The sequence below is a fragment of the Syngnathus scovelli genome, chromosome 1, assembly GCF_024217435.2.
Source record: "Syngnathus scovelli strain Florida chromosome 1, RoL_Ssco_1.2, whole genome shotgun sequence".
Taxonomy (NCBI): Eukaryota; Metazoa; Chordata; class Actinopteri; order Syngnathiformes; family Syngnathidae; genus Syngnathus; species Syngnathus scovelli.
The window spans coordinates 23,696,748-23,716,188 of record NC_090847.1 but is presented as its reverse complement, the minus strand read 5'-3'; the positions used below and the strand labels follow the sequence as shown (position 1 = coordinate 23,716,188).

General features: G+C 42.0%; 1 protein-coding gene across 3 annotated transcripts in view; it reads left to right on the top strand.

The window, feature by feature from the left end:
- The window catches only part of LOC125965703 (protocadherin-1), a 79,701-nt gene that overhangs the window by 25,316 nt on the left and 34,944 nt on the right, over window positions 1-19,441 (top strand). For 2 of the 3 annotated variants that reach the window (XM_049733955.2, XM_049741579.2), the window contains exon 4: window positions 17,091-17,310. In XM_049733955.2, the coding sequence (XP_049589912.1) occupies window positions 17,091-17,310 (220 nt within the window). Of the gene's footprint in view, window positions 1-5,783; window positions 5,996-17,090; window positions 17,311-19,441 lie in introns of those variants that run through there. The other variant, XM_049757116.2, reaches the window with a different exon arrangement.

Here is a 19,441-nt window from a genome sequence, read left to right as displayed (position 1 = left end):
GGTTACCTCCCACATCCCCAAAACATGGTTGGTAGGCCAACTGACCACTCCAACTTGTCCCTAAATGCGAGTACGAATGGTTGTTCATGTCTGTGTACCCTGTGATTGGCTGGCAACCAGTTCAGGGTGTCCTCCACCAACTGCCCGATGCAGCACCCCCTTGGGGACAAGCGGTATAGAAGATGGATGGATATCAAAAGGTTTCTTTTTGAAACCACCAAGTCTGTGGAAAAACAACCTATCAGAGACAGAATGCATGACTGACATGGTGTCAATCATTTGTACTGCAGCCTGGTACTGTTTACTTTGCCAAATTTTGGGAATTATTCTGTTAATTATTCTGTTAATAAATTAACAGTTATCTGAATTTTTTCTTCCTACCAAGCATCAAAATTGACACCTGGTTGAAGACCTTTCTTTTGGTCTGACACCTATGATTCCCTGACGTGTCAAACTGTCACAGTGTAGCACCTTCTACTGGCAAGGAGGACTTACTCCATGTCTGATTCACTGTACTATTCGAGTATCGCTGCAGATATCAGCTGTCTTCGCGAGTACCCAATTCCCCAAACAAAGGCCGGTATTGTGGGCATCATACCTGCTCTGTCCCACAAGAATTTGAGTTATCACTATTTTGAACAACTTATAGGTCTGCTTCTTCTTTTGTGACCTACGACTATATTTTTATAGAACATTTTCTTCCAGTTTGTGAGTCGGGAGCCATTTTGTGTGTGTTTGTCAATAAAAATGTCTGTAAATAGACAACTAGTCTTGCTGCCACAAACTTGGAACAGCACGTTGTCTTCTTGCACTTTGTGCGCGCACACACACATCCACGCACTGACATATAGCTACGTACATCCTTTTATCTGTCAGTGAGTAGTGAAGCGGAACAGCTTGCTTAAATTTGCGCGCGCCTGTGTGTGTGTGTGTGTGTGTGCGTGCCGTATCACTTCTCTCTCACACAAAATTAATTTTCAACATGGCTGCTTTTTTCTGCCTCATGTCCGTGTGAGCTGCCGTCAATACTAATTTGGCGCGGGAGAAAACAAATGTATTTAATCCCTGCTTGTCTTGTCCTGTTACCCCTCGACTCCCCCCCCCCCCCCTCCCCCGACCCCCCCAACCTCTTTTGCCCTCCCCGCGGGGGAATTATAGCCATTCACGCTGCAAAGGGAATATTAATGCAATGATGGCCTCGGCGCAAAGAAAACACGGTTATCATGAGAAAGGATGTTTCCTTAACATGGACACATATACACGATAACTTTAACACAAAGCAAGGAACTGTTTATTTGATAAACTAAATCATAGAGAGTCCCCATTTGTTTTGGAAGTATAAGTTGTCAGAATAAAGGAGCACTCAAGTATTCAATTAAACAATAGAGAGCTAAACAATGAACTGAAAGAAATGTAGAAAGTGTTATTTGACTTCACACACATGGCCAAACCAGTTTATCCAGTATGACATGACAGTTTGTTTCCTGACCTTGCTGCGTTCAGGTGCCGTGGGAGAGCAGGGCTTTCTCACCATGCTTACCGCTTGAAAACGCCCATGTCCATTTATTGAGGCAGATTTTGATAGGCGGCCAAAAAGTCCAATAAGTAATTGATACACTAATAATCTATTTTTAAAACTCTGAATAAAATAGCTAATTTTGCGATCTCAACGCCTACAACAACAAATATTTGAAAAAGAAGCAGACCATTTGATTATTTAACATTCGTTTTATATTCGTTAAACAACCTAATGAGTTAAATAAACTACCTAATGAGTAAAGCAAATTCTATTTCATTGACACCATTCTTTGCCATGAAGTGATGACTTAAAAAAAAGACGCTTGTAACGTCAAAATTTGTCATCTTTGACAAAGTTGTTTTTGAGAGAGCAAATTCAGCTGAAGGAGGAGAAAATCTCGACACTACTGAACAGCATTTACTGCTTTGTCGGAAGCAGTAAAGTGCTAATGGAGACGCTAGAAAGATGGCACACTTGTCTTAAGGGGGGGACTAAAAAAAATCCCCTTTCATCCTGCCAATCAGGCATTTTCTCACTTCTGTCCACCAACAAGGGAATAGGCAGGAAGAAAAACCATGCATCCACTTTTAATTTTGGCCAAAGCTTCTTTTGTGCCTCAGAAATACGTTGACTTTAACACAACCACCAGCACCTTTCACGCAGAGAACCTTTTAGCTTCGATGGGCCATGGGAAAGACTCAAATGCTAAGTGACTGACAGGTTTGTCCACATTGTAACCGCCTTGAGAGTTCCCGATCAATTCCGGGTAGTTAGCTTAAAACATAGCTTAGCATGGGCTGTTGATTCATCACTTTAGGGAGCGAGAGGAATGCGAGCGGACCGGAATGACACCTCGTAGTTTCGCCCTGATTCACGCCGGTCATCAGTCTGTGTGTGCACGTGGTCATCTGATTCCCGCTCAGCCAGGTGATGCGATTGTATTGCGTGCATTTCCTGTGCTAAAGGCGTTTCAGTTGAAATCTCATCGCCGCTCTCAGGTTTCACAGCGCGTCTTGATACTTGATCACATTTTTACTCTGAAAGCTCTCTTCCTCTCTGCACTCATTCGTCCATACATACATTGCTTTATTGATTGAGCGATTGATTCTTCTGTCTCATGTTTTTAGCCTTTGTCATGTCAACGAGGGAAGGGGTGTTGTTTTGATTAGCTTGTCTCCTTTCTAAATCTCACATGTATGCAGCTAAAGATGCTTGGTCCAAAACCCAAACCTTGAATTTAGCTCAAGCCCTAATCGAAATCCTTACCCCAGCCCAGAACTGTCACATATAATATATATAATGGAATATAATGTTTTTTCAATTGGAATGCAACATGGTAACTTGTTTGAAAAATAGCTCACCAACAAAGTGAATTCCTCAAATTCGAGCAAAGTCATTCCTGCTAGATATTGTAGGTCTTCACATAGCTGAATTTCAGAAATGATTAATAATTCAAGATAATTTGAACCAATTTTCTATTTATGAAATTTGTGTCAAACTGCATGGTAGTACTTGGCAAACATCTGAGTTGGCGCTCTCTTATAACTGCCATGAAGACAAAAATAAGAATGAAAAGTAATTGGTGATAGTTTCCAAAAATAATAATAACAATTTGTACATTTGCAAATGCTAAACTGTTAATATGAGAGATTCCACTTTCAATCATTTTCTCTTTATTGAATCTCAAAGACTACTGTAGTTCTCACTTTTAAAAACTTTGGTGACACCTGCCTTCAACACTATTTCCAAATTCCTAATCCTGATTCAGAATGCAAAATTTGAATTAATCCCAACTCTTGAACATTAATCCTTACTTTGATCCTAATACCTAACCCTACATCCTGACCCATAAATCTCTAAACATAACTTTTAGAAACATGAATGAATGAATGAATCTTTATTTCGAACACGATTTAAAGAATAAAAACATTAAAAAACAAACAACAAACAACAAACAATATATATCACTGTTTTATTGTTTTTATTCTTTAAATCATGCTCGAAATAAAGATTCATTCATTCATTCATTCATAGAAACATAACTTTTATAGAAATAACTAAACATATATATATTTTTTTTGCAAGAGTACCCAAGAGTATCCAACACATTCCCGAGTATTTATCACAGCGTGTAACGTAACCTCTGGAGGAACACATTGACCGCATCGTCCACTTGCAACTTGCTTTTCTTTTCCACCTCTTGTGTTACAGTCATGTCACACGCACGCACACACACACACATACACACACACACACACACAGGTGACAACTCGGCATGTAGGCGTATGGAAAACTATTCGTTTAAAGAATCAAAAAGTGTCCTTGAACATAATAAAAATGCCATTTTAGCACTTTGCGTCGTGACACTTCTTGAAACAATTCTTGACAGCAGTGACGAGTCAGCGAATCAGCGTGAGCCATGTCTCCCGGGTGTGCATGCACAAGTACGTGCGTGCATGTGTATTCACTCAGAGCTAAAAAAAAAAATTGTACGACTCAACTGCGACTGAATGTTGCCCAGTCGAAAGCTGCGATGTGATTGGATTATATCAGGATTTCACAAAGTTCGGCTGGATTTCCACGTCGCGCTCCATATGACAGATCATTTTGTTTTCGAGTGGCACAATTGTGAAAAGCAGAAAAGGCGTGAGGAATCGCATGTGCTCCGATGGGAAGCGGGCCTCGTTCAAATGTGGACGACATATCGGATCGCAATGATGAAACGTAAAAGGTGTTTTATATGCGATATTCAATGTGTAAAGAAAATGGTGGATTATATTGTGCCAAAGTCAAAGCAGATGTTTGCCAAGGTCTTATTTTGAAAACCGTGGAGACAATAAGACTGCTTTCAGCAAGAATGAAATCTGAGTGTATGGCTGAAATTCGGAGTACTTTGACAATTTCAGGTCAATTATCAAAACAGTTGAATCGTTTTCTAATCGATTTTTATTACATATATAAATATATATTTATAAGTGAGACGGCTCAGTGGCGCATACGTATATATTAGATTTTATTCATGAATTGTTGCATTCAATGGGTTAAAGTATTAAAAAAAAAGAAGCCAGTCAATTAGTTAATTTTCTGGGTGTTCACATAAAATAAAATGAAATAATCTTGTGTAAACGCAACTTTTTTGTATTGTAGAGGCTACAAACAACTAATATTCTCGCCTTTTTCTTCAGTGGTGTGTTTCATGTGTACTGGTCGCGGTTGTGAGCACAAAAGTGGAGGGGGACGGCATGTGCGGGCTGCGGTGAGAACATGAAGCGTTTAACGTGGTGTCTGCACGCCGTCCCGCCGTCCTTCGCGGCGTGTCGGGCAGGCAGCTAAGCGACGAGCTGAATTTCAAAGAGGACGCACACAAATTGACTGTCAGCGAGCTGTGAATGACACCTTCATCCACATTGCCTCACGCACGCGCGCACGCACACACACACATGCACACATGCACACATGCACGCACACACTATCCTCTCTCTTCTCTGTGATGCAGCCATGTTTGTTTCCCAGCAGGTAAATGCGTAGAGTCAAAGGTCAGTGTGCGCAAACAGGCTAATATTGACACGAGGCGAGAGAGAATGCTAGGCACACACACAGACACACACAGGATTGTGTCGACCAATCGAAAGCCTCGCTGCGCGTTCATCCCAGAGGATGTGAGCGAGGACTGGCCAGTTATTACAAAAAAAAATATTACCCAATTTGGGTCAATATGACCCAACTTTTAGCATCATTTTTGTACAAAATAAGACAGTTGGGTCAAATTGACCCAAGTAAAGAATCGGTGTCTTTTTGACCCAAATTGGGTTATTTTTGTTCCAAGACTTTTAGAGGATATCATCCAAATGAATGTTTTCCAAACTTTTATTCATCCAAAATAGAAAACATCTTCAAAACAACAGGTCCTGAAATTGTACAATCTGGAATGAGAGCACAATTTTACCGATAATTCTATCATTTGACGTGAGCATTGATCTGATGGTGTGATGGTCTCGTGATGTCACACACACCGCTTGCCATTAGATATGAAGCAACTGCAAGAAACAATGTTAGTAGAAAAATGGAGGTTGTCAAAACAGTGTCTGGCTGCTGTCGCTAGCTAGGACGCTAGTTTGTCAACATGGTGACCGGACAAGTAGTCTCATCTCAAGTCACCGGGGACAGACTCCATCTTGCCCTTGACCTGAATGACGACAAACACAATTAAAAAATAGATGACAGCTAGCAATTGTTCCTGAGGATTGTTTTTTTTCAATGGCAGGAAGTGTCTTGGAGCGCCCGTCTTGTTCCTCTAAGGACATGCAGGATGTGATGTCATCACTTCCTGTGCTGTGAAGTGGGAGGACAGTGCAACTGCTAAAGGCCTCCCCCAGGGAACACACACACACACACATACACACACACACACACATTGTAAAGCAGGAAGGAACTTGTCAACAATAGATGAACAACAAAAGCGAGACAGGAGGAAAAAACAAGTGCACCCTCCTTTCCCGCTGTAGGGGGAATCCCTGGAAGTCACAATGACTTTACATAAACACGCACACATCCAAACATCAGTCAATAAGTTCTTCCTGTCATCCTTATAGCAGGCCTTGAGTTGAATCCGCTCAATGGCCTCCGTGTCCTTTTGCACCATGCACATCCGCAGCCTTCTAACCTCAGCTTCTCGACTGCACAGATGAATGGTCTGGCGTGGGCCGGAATCAGTCTGATGGGACATTTGGCTTGCGGCAGACTTTCCCGCGCCAACTTTTTAATGTCTTTAGTTATTCTGCTTATTGTTGAGTTGGTTGACGGTGCGTTGCGCTGCGCCGGTGCGTCGCTATCCGAGGAAATCAGACATCTTCTGCCTTGGTTGCCTCCCAGTCCATCCGTCTTATTGATGAGCCACCGGGACCACCGCCAGCTGGCAGCCGCAGGTAGCGTGCGGTGTCATAAAATAAAATAATGAATACGTGAAAAAAGCACCACCTAGAGGCACAGAGAACCCCCGCACAACGTTTCGGCGAGTCATTTGATGGAGCGTTTAACTTTGATTAGTGTAATGTTCTATTGCACCGTCTGCATTCTCTCAAAACGAAAAACAGCCACAATTAGATGAGTTTTCTTTTTTTTTTTTTTGCAGCCGTCACAATTTGGATCATTTCAACTAAAGTTTTTAAATTATTGAGTGATCATCAAACTATAGTTATCGATTAATGGCTGAACTGTTGCACCTCCGAACATGCGCAGCCTCAACAAAGCTTGCATGCGCATCCATGAGGAGATGGGGTGCATTGACGTGTAAATGTGCCATGTCATGCATGTTGTAACATGTGTACACGCGTGTTTATCCATCAGCAGCGTGTTTGTGCGGAGCAGGCGCATTTGATTTATGTGCCTGCGCTGAGGTCAGCAGTAGAATCCTAATTCTTCACTCAATAAGGCTGCTGCCGTTCCTTCCCACTCAAGTGCCCTTGCCTTGCCTCCTTTCCTTCCTGCCTTCAGTCTTTCCTCCCACATGCTCGCACTCGACTCATAATCTGAATTATTGATGGTTGTCGTGTCGTCATAAGAGATCACACTCCCATATCTTACAGGAAATTGAGGCTGAGGTTTTCTAAGTCATTTTCCCATGTCCGCTTCCTTGTGGGCGGAGCTATCAACAAGTTGTAAAAGATTAAAAAACAAATGCGTTAATCAAAAATCAAAGAATAATGATAACCACATATGATTTTGAGTTTTATATTGATAGTCTCGACGACACTATGTTTTTACACCGCTAATGCGCCGAGATGAACCAGCAAAGGAGACAAGCCGATGGGTGCGCCGGTGCGTCAGTTCAGAAATCAAAAATTTGTTTATAAGTAGATGCAAAAAAGCCCGGGACTCTGGTTCATATCACGAAAAATTCCCAAGTACGTTTATAGATGTACCACTGTAGTATAGCCGTCTTTTGAGTTTGTGAGATTTATGGCCACGTGGTGGTATCCTTTGCACCAAGCGAAAGGAGCCAAAGGAGCTCCAGAGCCGCGACGCCAAACTTACCTCGGACTGCGACTGGAAACTCTTTGACGACCTTGAGCTTTTTTCATGTTGAAGAGGCCCAACTCTTTCTTCTTGGTGGTGAACCTGGGTGGATCATCAGTGCCAGGGTCCGTGATTTCGGTTTCAGTGCCAGAAGGTGCCATAAAGAACCAGGTGACACCTGTTGCCTCTCCGGAGTCCATTTTGATGGAGCCACCTGGCTTGACGATGCAGTCATCGGTGCCTCCGGTGGAGGGGGCTGAAAAAGCCCAAAAGAGTTGAGTTATTCACCTCCAAGCGCAGGCGGCCAAATCACAAAGTACACACGCAGATGGATGTGACTTGCTTTTTTCCATCTCAATTTGCTCACAAAATCAAATGGTCGTGTAACTTACCGGCATCAACAATGATGGTGAACTTCTCGATTTTGGTTCCACTGTCGGTGGCCTTGTACAAGCCAGTGTGCTCTGCTGGCTGGCCACCTCTGCTTTTCCAGATCCGGCAGAATGCGAAGACAAGAAGGATGAGGTGAAGTTCTGCCCCAAAGGCGACGACGTCAAAATAACAATCAGCACCATTGAGACCGTCACATGGAACTTCGGAAACGGCAGCCTCCCAACAGGACACAATGTAGATAAAACAACAACCGCGTTGTTTTGGAGCCGGCTTAAAATGATCACAATAAAGTACCTGTCTTCCCATCGATCTGAAAAAAATCATGCTTGAGTTTCGTTTCTTATAGTTCGTCCATCGGTTGAATAACATAAAATCGGTATTGGCAAGCATTCTTTCAAGTGGATTCAAAATAAATAAATAAATAAATACATATTTTAAATTATTTTTAATTGATCTGAAAATAATCATGCTTGAATTTACTCTGTTATAGTTCGTCCAGAGTTTGTGCATAACATAAAACCAGTATTGGCACGAATTCTTTGAAGTGGATTCAAAATAAATAAATAAATGTTTCAATTATTTTAATTATTTTTAATTGATCTAAAAAAAAAAATCATGCTTGAATTTACTCTGTTATATGTTCGTCCAGAGGTTGCATAAACCAGTATTGGCAAAATAAATAAAAAAATAAATCAATAAATTATATATATATATAGTATATATATACGTATATATATATATGTATATGTATAACTTTTTTATCTATTTTTTAAAATAAGTGCTCGCGCTCGCATTGATGAGGGCACAATATCGTTCAGTAAAGAGCCCGATAGGAAAAGTAAAAAAAAAAAAAAAAACGCTCCTTCCTCAATGAGTTACTCATGTGGGCAAAACAAGCACTTCCACAATGGAGCCTTGAATCAGACAAAAAAAAGTGTTTCCTTTGTTTTGTCGTAAATTGAGCAAATGCTTTTTTTTTTTTAATTGTCACGACCGTAACACTCTGGCCTCCTGAATGGCGTTTTTAAAAAGTACACGCATGCAGGTAGGTTGCCGTGGTTACATCCCTTTAAGCAGCTTCTCAAGTGCTCCTTCACCTTTACCTCACAGCCACATGTACACAGGGGCGCCACACAATGGTGCACAATTAGCTGGCTGTCTGGAGGGCAAAGCCACAAGGTAACAAAAAGTGAACGTTTGCTAGTATTCTTAGCTGTACTTGTAAATTATAGCTTAGTCTTGATAGCATACGCCGAATTGTATTCTGTAATGCCACTGTTGTGTACAGTATGTTCTTTAGTGTCTCAGCATTAGCATCTTTCCTAGACAGCAAGACTACGTTTTAGGGTGAGAGGTCACAATTATTTTAGCAATCCATTATTCTGTGCAATATTTTTGAAATTTGCTCAAATAAAGTGATTTTATAACATGTTTTTTATATCTATATCCCTTTCATCTACTATGAGTCATTTTATTTTAAATTGACTGGAAAAAAATGCAAATCAATTCTGGTTTTCATTCAATTTCAATTTGGGCAGCATGTCAGGAAATTGTCAAAAAATGTCACCATGGTTTTTCAAAAAACGATTAAATCTCTTGTTTATTTTTTTGCTTATTATTATCAATTCATTATTTATTTATTGTATAAATATATACATACTGGTGAGAAGTTGAAATGAGAGGAATTGGACGATTTTAAGCTAATAAAAAGTTCTCTAATTGAGTAAAACTTTAACTTAATCGTTTAGCAAAATATTAGTTGATTTTTGAATCAGTAATTGTTGCAACTGAAATGAAACAATTTTTGGGCGGGTCTGATTCGAGTGAAAAATGATTGGCAGATTAATCGATTATTTCAACAATTGTTAGTGAACAAAAGACGTGAACTTAATCCAAGTGATCGACATCGGAATCTCATGGACGATTGACATGAGAATTGCCAGCGTAAAACCCTGATCGAAACACCCTTAGTGTTTGTGTGTTGTGAGCCACACGAGGAAATTTTGGACCTTCGGTAGCGGGCAGCCATGTTACAATCAGGCTTAGTATTAGCATTAGCCTCCCCGCGGAGCCTCTTGTTGGCCGGCCGCGGCCATTCTTGGCAGGCAAGAGGCGGCTAATCCTGCCTAGACGCTAATGAACGCTGGCTGGCATCCGCCGTGCGCCATCTTTATGAACCCCGCTGGCTAAGCTGGCATTTAGGTGCTTCTACCTGGAACATCTCATGAAATGTAGGCAAAAAGTGGCCATATTATATTAAAAACTGTTCATTTGACTGATTTTAGGTCAGCTATGTTGAGAAAGGACACGAAGGAAGTGTCAATAGTGTTCATTTATTTTGTTCCTGTGGTTGTTGACATGTCTGAAATGAATTTAAGAAAGAAGAAAAGGAATCACCAGTCAATGACAAGACACAACTAGACAAAGACGGATTGGACCTCTGTCCAATTTGGAGTCCTCTGGCCACGTTTTCATCATATTTCCCGTCTTTGAATTTGCAACCACTCGCAAACTGTCATGCTTTTCCATCCTCTATTGTTTCTACACAATCGACCCGAGCTCCTGTGAGCGCAATCCCGCCAACCCCCCTTTCCTCTCGCAGCCCACAACCCCCCTCGCTGCTATTTTTATCCGCACGTATGGAAACGTTTTAACGCACACCTGCATGCTCACGTGCAGCCATCCTGCGTGATTTATTGACCGAGCATATAGTGGCTTCTCCCACTACCTTTTTTTTTCATATGCCCACTGAGGTGGTGCACCCGCTCTTCTTCCCAACTCAAAATAAATATATCCCATTTGCAGGCTTGAATAGGCAACGATCAATGCCAGTGTTCGTTCAAGGTGATTAAGCGGCCGCTTGATTAGTGCCGACCTGGTAAAGCTCCTCTGCAAACAACAAACGTGATTCATTCCAATCATCCGGGTGCAAATAAACACGCCCGCTCACGCACATTCAAAACAAAAACAAACATTATTTTTGGTGGCCAGAGGGCAAATATTATCCTCAGACTGATAACTGTTAAGAAAAAACACGTACGTTCCTTGACTTGGGAGTTGAACTTGACGCCAAATAAATTCTCCACATTAGAATGAATTAAAATGGCATTAATCTGTTCCGGATAACTCCACGCACCCGTTGCAAAACACCTGCTTTTTGTGTGACGTAATATCGCACATTTGAAAGTCATTCTTTTGTTTGTCTTCATGGTGAGGCAATAAATTTATGTCACAAGGCAGCTTAAACTTTGACTTTTCACCGCACAAGCGTCTGCAACATAGAACACCACCACCCCAACGTCGGGAATTTTACCTTTGGCCTGTGAGGCTCTAAAATAAGATCAACATTGTTATTCTCTCCTGTCGCACACATGTGGGTTTGTTCTCATTGTTACCATCACCTTTGACCCGACGTGGCTTAAACTAAAGCGTCACGTCACTTTCTGCTCAGCTTCATTTCCTCTTAGTATGTCACATGACCTCGCCCGCTGCCTGCTTGCTATCATTCTGGTACAGTACATCAGCATATAAATGTTATCTGGTTATAAGCAGCGAGCTCCATTACCATGTAAAAATGATGTGGTTACTGTGAGCTGGGTACATTAGCATGTAGACGCTATCTGATTGCTATCATCTAGCAACATGTATTAACGCGTAGATGCTAACTGGGAGCTGAGGGGCTACCTACATTAACCTGTGAATGCTTTTTGTCTTGCGAGTGATTAGCTGTATTTGCATGTTGGAGCTATTTGTTTTTTTTTTTTTTTTTGGTGCTATCCGGTTACTGTGGGCTAGCCACATTAGCTTGTGATTGCTTACGTATTGTTAGCAACTAGCTATAGCATCAGGGTGATATTTAGTGCTGTAGGGCCAGGGTTATAATAATTTTAAATTGTTTTATTTTAGTTTGTTTTTCTATTGTTTTGAAAATTTTAAAATTCTGTTAGTTTTAATTAGTTTTGAAAGTCATTTCGGTAGGATTTTTGTAAATGTTTTAATGTCATTTATTATCTTTAATGAGTGTTTGTATTCGTTTTTAGGTTTTGTTAAATAAGGAATTATTGTTGTATGTGAAAGTAAGATGCAGTAAGCACCATTTAACAACACAAACACAACAACACTAACGACAACATCTTAGAACTAGCATAAAAACAACCATTCACAAGTCACTTGCAGAATTTCAAGTGCAATAAGCATACTGCTGCTTCTAAGGTTGGATTAAATACATCAAAACAGAGAGTATAGCCATTCATGATATGTGTGCTGCATTGGTTTTACTTTTATGTCTTTAAACAAAAACAAAATAAGTACTTAATTGCATGCTTTACTTGCTGAGCTGCCAAATTGCTAACTCCTCAAGTGGACTTTCACATTTGTGGCTTTTATTCCCCTTGAGAAATATTCCACTCCAACACAAAGCAACTGGTTTCATATGCAACAGAGATAGATACAATACATGGCCCCAAATCTGTCATAAAATTGTCTGAGCTGCAATATAAATAAATGTACCTTAAAAACTCTAAACACACAAGATAATCTGTTTGTTTTCATCAAGGATGAAAATGAATTGTTTCTGTTGAGACTGAATTGGGTTAGAAATTGCTGAACGATTACTGGAATATTAATATAGTTGTCGAATAAGTAGACAATTGATTATTTGTCGATTAATCGATTAATTTTGACAGCTCTGCTGTGTTTATCTTGCTAAGGACTAGCTACTTTAGTTTTGGGATGCTAACTGATTACTGTATTAGCATGTTGATGGTTTGTGTCATTTGAAAAACATTTTTACCGTGTTTTGCTAAGCCTCAGAGCACGTCATCCCATGGACCTATGCCCCCCCCCCCCCCCACACACACACCACCCTGTTCTCTTTCACTTGTGGATTAAACAGTACCACAAAGAAACATGACTGTTGCATATATTAAATTAAACGCCGTACCTGCAGTGCTGCTTTGCACTGATAGCGTTGCTTTAAGCGGCTTTCGCGTTTGTGTGCGTGTGTGTGTAGAAGATGCACAAAAGGAGGCCTGTGATGTTTGAGTGACAGCGGAGAAGCGTCAGCAACTCTCAAATACGCACATTCAGACAAAAAAAGCGTTGAGTCGCCGTACGTCCCTTTTACAGAGCTTTTTTTTTTTTTCTGCTCTGCTGTCATCCTTCGGTGCTGCGTTTGGGTTCTGTCCGGATGTTTGAGCGTCGGCCCGGAGAGCAGCCAGGCAGCAAATTGAAAAATAGCAGCGGAGAAAAGAGATTTACAGCTTTTTTCCTTCCTCACACTTGTGTGCTGTGTGTGCGTGTGTGTGTGTGCGTCACTTGTGAGCTCATCGGATTGCCACGTCAAGTGTCAGTGTCAACACGCACACGCATGGCGCACACACCTGCAGGGCAGACAAATGTTGGCGTTCTACTGAACTCTAGAAGCAGATGATGGACTCAGCTGACCTGTTTTGTGTGAGCGAGTGTGTGCTTGTGTGTAATGTCACTGTCAATAAGCGCAATCACACAAACGCGTACACATACAGACACACACACACATACATTCCTAACACGCGCAACACTCATAACCCAGACACATATTACGGTTCATCAGCTAATCCAAATAATTGCTAAACTTCCACTTGGATGGTTTTAATCTTTTTCCGTCTTGGCCTGATTACCTCGCAGGATTTTCTTGTAGCCTACCCGTTTTCAGGTTTCCCCCGACTTGCGATAAAGTAGTGTCCGCAGAAACTGAAGGCGAACACGAGGGAGGGCCAACATGAAAGTGGCTAACAGTAACGCTACCGCCTCGGGAAATTCCTCGACGACAAGCGCTCTCCTCTCCGCTCGTGGCCTCTTGACCTCTCGCGAGTCGTTTCTAAGACGTTCACGCATGACGAGTGCCCGTCGGACGAGCTGCCTTTGATGCTTAAACCTCTGCCCGCTCTCTGCCGTCACATGAGCTCATGTGACTTAACGGGTAGTGTGGGAGTTCGTCGGCAAGGTATTGATTAGTCAATTCCTCACTTTTTCCATCATTAGCAGAAACCGGCACTTCTAGCCCAACTTGTTTGGTGTTAGTAAGTCGGCATCTTTCTTGAGCTTTTCCATCGTTAGCATAAGGCGCCCATAATCATGACTTCTCTATCATATCAGCAACCAGCAGAGGGCGCAACCTCTTCAGACCCAACAAGCTACTTTTGAAATCAAGTCTGAAAATTCAATCCAATTACGTAGAAATATCTGACACGAGTAGACTCATCAAAAAGGTCTTCAAAAGCCATGCCGCGAAGTCGGCCATTTTGGTTTGCCAGCCTACGAGTGCTTCCATGAGCCAGAGAACTTGCTGGAACAATGTGGACGAGTGGCATGGACGCATCTGCTTTGCCCTACATTGTAGCCTCCCTATTGGGTTTGATTTCGTACGGCCGACTTGACACACCCGCGGACACACAAACACAAACACACACAGTCACTTTCACAACTCACTCACTCACTCACTCACTCACTCACTCACTCACTCACTCACTCACTCACTCACTCACTCACTCACTCACTCACTCACTCACTCACTCACTCACTCACTCACTCACTCACTCACTCACTCACTCACTCACTCACTCACTCACACATTCTTCATTTGTGTTTCCTCATTCATCAAATACTCAAAGTGATGTGGCGCTGCTGTGTGGAATTATGAGATGTCGCAGCTCTCCACGTCGGCCGTCTATGTGTGTGTGTGTGTGTGTGTGCAGATGTGTGCACGTGCATACTTGATAAGCACACACTTTTATAAACATGCACAATGCAGCCTCACATACTCTTATCTCTCACAGGGAGGTAATGAGGAGCTCACACACAACACGCACTCGCACACATACACACACGCACACACACAAGGTGCGTTATCTCCCGCTTTGTGTCTCAGCTGACAAACAGCCGGCGAGGCGTTGTTCATTTCTCCTCTCCTGGTTGCTTTTTAATCATCAGCAGGCCTCCTCATGCTCCTCACCGTCCTCAGTTTCCTCCTCGTCTTCAAGCGGACATTTCAGCTTCTCCTGTGGGCGTTTTTAAAATCTGGCATATTCCTCCCAAAAATGGACGTTACCACCATTTGCTTCAATTTTATTTTCCCTTTTAAGTTCTAGTCATACAAATGTGAAAATTAATGCAATAAATATTATCATTCCTAATCACTTAGCATGGTGTGATTTTCAAGATTTTCACACCAATTAAAAAAGTACTTGGCCCTTCATTTGACCAAAATACTGATCATTTTCAAATACAGTAGCAAAGTAGGCCCATGTGTTCAATTTTAAATTAAATCCTGCACCACAGAACTTTAAAGCCAGACATGCTAATCAGTGCAACAGTCTTCGTAAGTTTACCAATTGTATGTTAGCTTGTAGTGGCTAACACGTGCGACGTGACAGTCGTGGGTGGCCCGCAAACAGTACTGTTGCGGGATCCGAAGATTTCCTGGGGTGACTGTGAGGATTTTCTTTTTTTAACCATTATTTCTCAACTGTGATGTGCTCAGCGCTGAGATAGACGACGACTTCTATTTACGGCAAACTAACACACGCCAGCGCACAAGTAGACAAAAACAAAGATTTGTCACATTGTTTGTGTTCGTGTTGCAAAAGTCCCCTCACTCTGTACTTTACGGGGAAGCTCTGCATATTCACCCTTCGGCATTCACCTTTTACATAGGTGGGCGAGGAATCTTAATCATTTGTCTTTTCTTTCCTCCTCCGTTTATAACCAAGCGTCGATTTCTATCTTTGGCAGATAGCAGAAAGTGTTTATTAATAACAACATTCTAATTTACCGCTCATGCCGTGTGTGTGTGTGTATTAGTGTGTGTGGTGGTTTGTTACTGGATGTTTGTGATCATTTGTTTGTCAGCTTAAACAAAACAATCAAAACGACAAAATTTATATCTCGGCATTTTGTGACCTCGCTGCTATTTTTTTTTTCCATTTGAAAAAAAATCCTTTCTCAGTCCAATCCTCAGGGTTGTCGCAATTGGCGACCGCTGATGATGCCGCGTCTGTTTGATCCCTCGCACCACGCTTCCCAAAGGGACACTGGACTGTGGACGGTCGCCATTTTGAATGAAAAAAATACAAAAAGTCTTTTTGATGCCGTTTGAAGCGGTTCAGGGTCCTGACTAGGGTGACACCAGTTTCCATGGTGACTGAGTATCAGGCCAGCCAGGGATGTGCTGTTCATCTGTCTGGCCCCGTTCAGGTGCGTGTGTGTGAGCGTGTGTGTTTGGCTCAGTGTGCGTGTGTGTCCTGCAGCGCTACATGGACAGCTAATTGTATTTTAATTATAAAAGCATCAAGTCAGACGGCTTCCTCCTCCTCCTCCTCCACAAAGTCAATGAAGCGTCAAAGTCTGTTTTCAGCCTGCTGCTTTTATGCAAACTAACTCGTCGCCTTCACATGACATTTCAACTCCAAATTAACTCGGCCGTGCAAACTAGAACGTGGCGGGGAAGACTTCATGTGACTGTGTTGCATTTTTAGCAACTTTAAGTCGACTCTCACGCATGCAATTAATAGCCGAGCGGACATGTTAGTTTCCGTCAGGCATCTGCATGGACAACTGTTGTCTGGATGTGTCACCAAATAATTTTAGTGACTCTCATTTCAAGTTACATTTTTTTATACATAATGAGTCAAAGGTTGCTTTTGCAAATGTGACTTTGTGTTTTCTCTATGGTTAGTTTTAAGTTTAAGGCATGTTTTTTGCTATTGTGCTTACATATGACATATTTCCAAAATATGACTCAATTTGATTTCTTGTTGGTTAATTTCTGACCTCGATATGTGATTGGATCATTGCTTTATAATAGTTGCTAAAATAATTGGAAATCTTTTGCCAAATTTGTCATGGATAAGAAGCCAAAAGCCTTCATATCAAAATTTTATTTGATATACAACTCGTTGTTGATTTGTACCTTGCGATTAAATATGGACACTTTGTAGTTTGAGGTTTATAGGCCATTTGATCACTCTACAAGGGCATACAGTTAGAATATCCACAGATCCTGAAAGCCTTCGATGCAGCCTTCGATATGATATGTGACTCGATGGGGTTTTGTCATTGGTCCTTTTCTTGGCCATCGCGAATAATGTCGTTAATAACGTTACAATTTTGCGTCTTTACCCAGCTGCCACACCGTCGGGTGACTTTCTCTACGGCCAATCAGGCGCAAGACCTGCAGGATGCGTCGCAGCACAGTTACTACGACAGCGGGCTGGATGAGTCGGAGACTCCCAGCTCCAAGTCGTCATCCGGGCCTCGGATCGGCCCACTGGCGTTGCCCGAGGACCACTACGAGCGCACCACCCCCGACGGCAGCATCGGTGAAATGGAACACCCCGAGAATGGTGAGTTTACTCTTCGCCGTCTGGTTTGACCGAGTTTACGATGGTAGATGGCGGGATTCCCGTCGTCTAATCGGATTCCCGCCATTCCCCGCGCAACGCAATCAATATGCAACATAATCAAGTCCCACGGCTCAGCGCATTAACATCACAATTATGCAAATGACGGCCAGTCCAACCTTCCATCAGCTCCACTTAAGAATCCACAGGGGGAGGCTCGTCGGGGAAAGTGGAATTGGGTTGGCCCTCCGTAACATTTTTGTCAGCCCGTTTTTGTCGGCTCACTTTGTGTATGCACCCTGTGTAATATGGCGGCTTGGAACCCGAACAGGCTAAAGCCACACTTTTTTTTAGCGTTGCGTTTCTTACCTCGTTCTTGAATCTACCTTGTTTAATTGGCAAGGTGTCTTAAACCCAAAACATGTTCCTTTGTTAATTGTTGTGTTTATTTGGTGGCCCTTGTTGCTTAATCTTTTTGTTGTATGATGGCCAATGTTTTAAGTGAAAATATAATACAATTCAAATTTTTGAGGGCTTCTAATTGTGGAATGAAGAACAGCTAATTAGGATTAGCTTTGTGATGTTAACAAGTTCTGTAGGGTTAACTCAATCAGTCTTAATTATGAAAGATGTTATCATATATTCATATTTCATTATGTTATATTATGAAATACCTCTTGAGAGGACATCCTACTTTCAAAGGTCGTCATCTCGTACAGGTCAGAGTTGATGAAGCTAACTAATGGACTTAGGTTGAGATATTGCTTGTAAGACACATTCAATAATTGAATCGTACTGTTTAGCATTGTACGTGTGTGTGCGTGTGTGTGTGTGTGTGTGTTAAAGCCAAAATAATCAATGCAAATGGACTCAATAATAAATCGCCTCAGTGGACAATTAAATGTTATTTTAAGTGCGGATCCCGTATGCAAATGAGCTGCTGATGTATGCGCTTTGCTTTGATTGACTACCTTCACAAATGCGCGCACACACACACACACACACACACACGCACACACACACACACACACACACACACACACATGCACGCACGCACGCACACGCACATTCACACCTTTCAGACAGAATAGGCGCTACTGTTTTGCTTAACAATTAAATGGAACAATTGTAGAATTTTTTTACATCCATTTGTGTCAGGTATAGTATGTTGAAGAGAATGAGAACTAAAATGAGTTGTGTTCAAAAATAACATTTGTGACACCATTTTGTGTGTCGCACGTATTAATTGAATGCTGGCGTTATTAGTCGCTATAGCAACAGCTACATGCAGTAAAAAAAACATGCAATTGACAGATAACCGCATCACATAATGTTTTTTTTTTTTGTGGGATAGCATTGAGAAGCCTGCTCACATGTGAGGCCTGCAGATTATATTCTGAATGAAATCCAGATTAGCAACTCCATATCACCGTAATCCACCAAGGGGCATTAAGTGTACCAAACGGCCGCTCAACTGGGGTCGCGTGTCACGGGCAAAAGCTGGTCCATCTGCCAAGATGCTGCACCCGCCGGTGTGTTGTTGCTCGTGTGTTACGTGCTATGTGAACAACTACGCGGCAATAACATCCTTAAAATTAAAACTTTATTGACCACTTCGAAGAGATCCCAGGTGTCTTACATGAAAACTCACGAACCTTCATGTCAAAAGCCAGAAAATTGAAGAAGTAACCTACAAGCATCCACTTGTTGCATGCTTCGGGGTTTTCGCGAGAGTGCACGTGTGTGAGACAAACCATGTGTGAGAGTGTATGACCGTGAGAGTGGGCACGAGTGTGTTTGTGACAAAATGTATGAGACTGTGTATCTGCATGTGCGCAATTGTATCCATGTGTGTATGTGAAAGAGAATTTATGTGTGTGCGTGTGCGCTTTGAAGTGTGGAGGATAGGAACAAAGTGAGGATGATGAAGATGAAGAGCGCAGATAGAAAATCTCACACCGACTGATGCGGGCGGCAGATATAAATTTGCAAACACACACACTCACTCACATACACACACACACGCACACGCAGACTCCATTTTGTGCCTCCTGTCGCTGGCTCAACTCTCAGCAGACCTCATTGAAATCCCCCATCATCTTCATCATCGCCATCATCGTAATGCTCTCTCCTG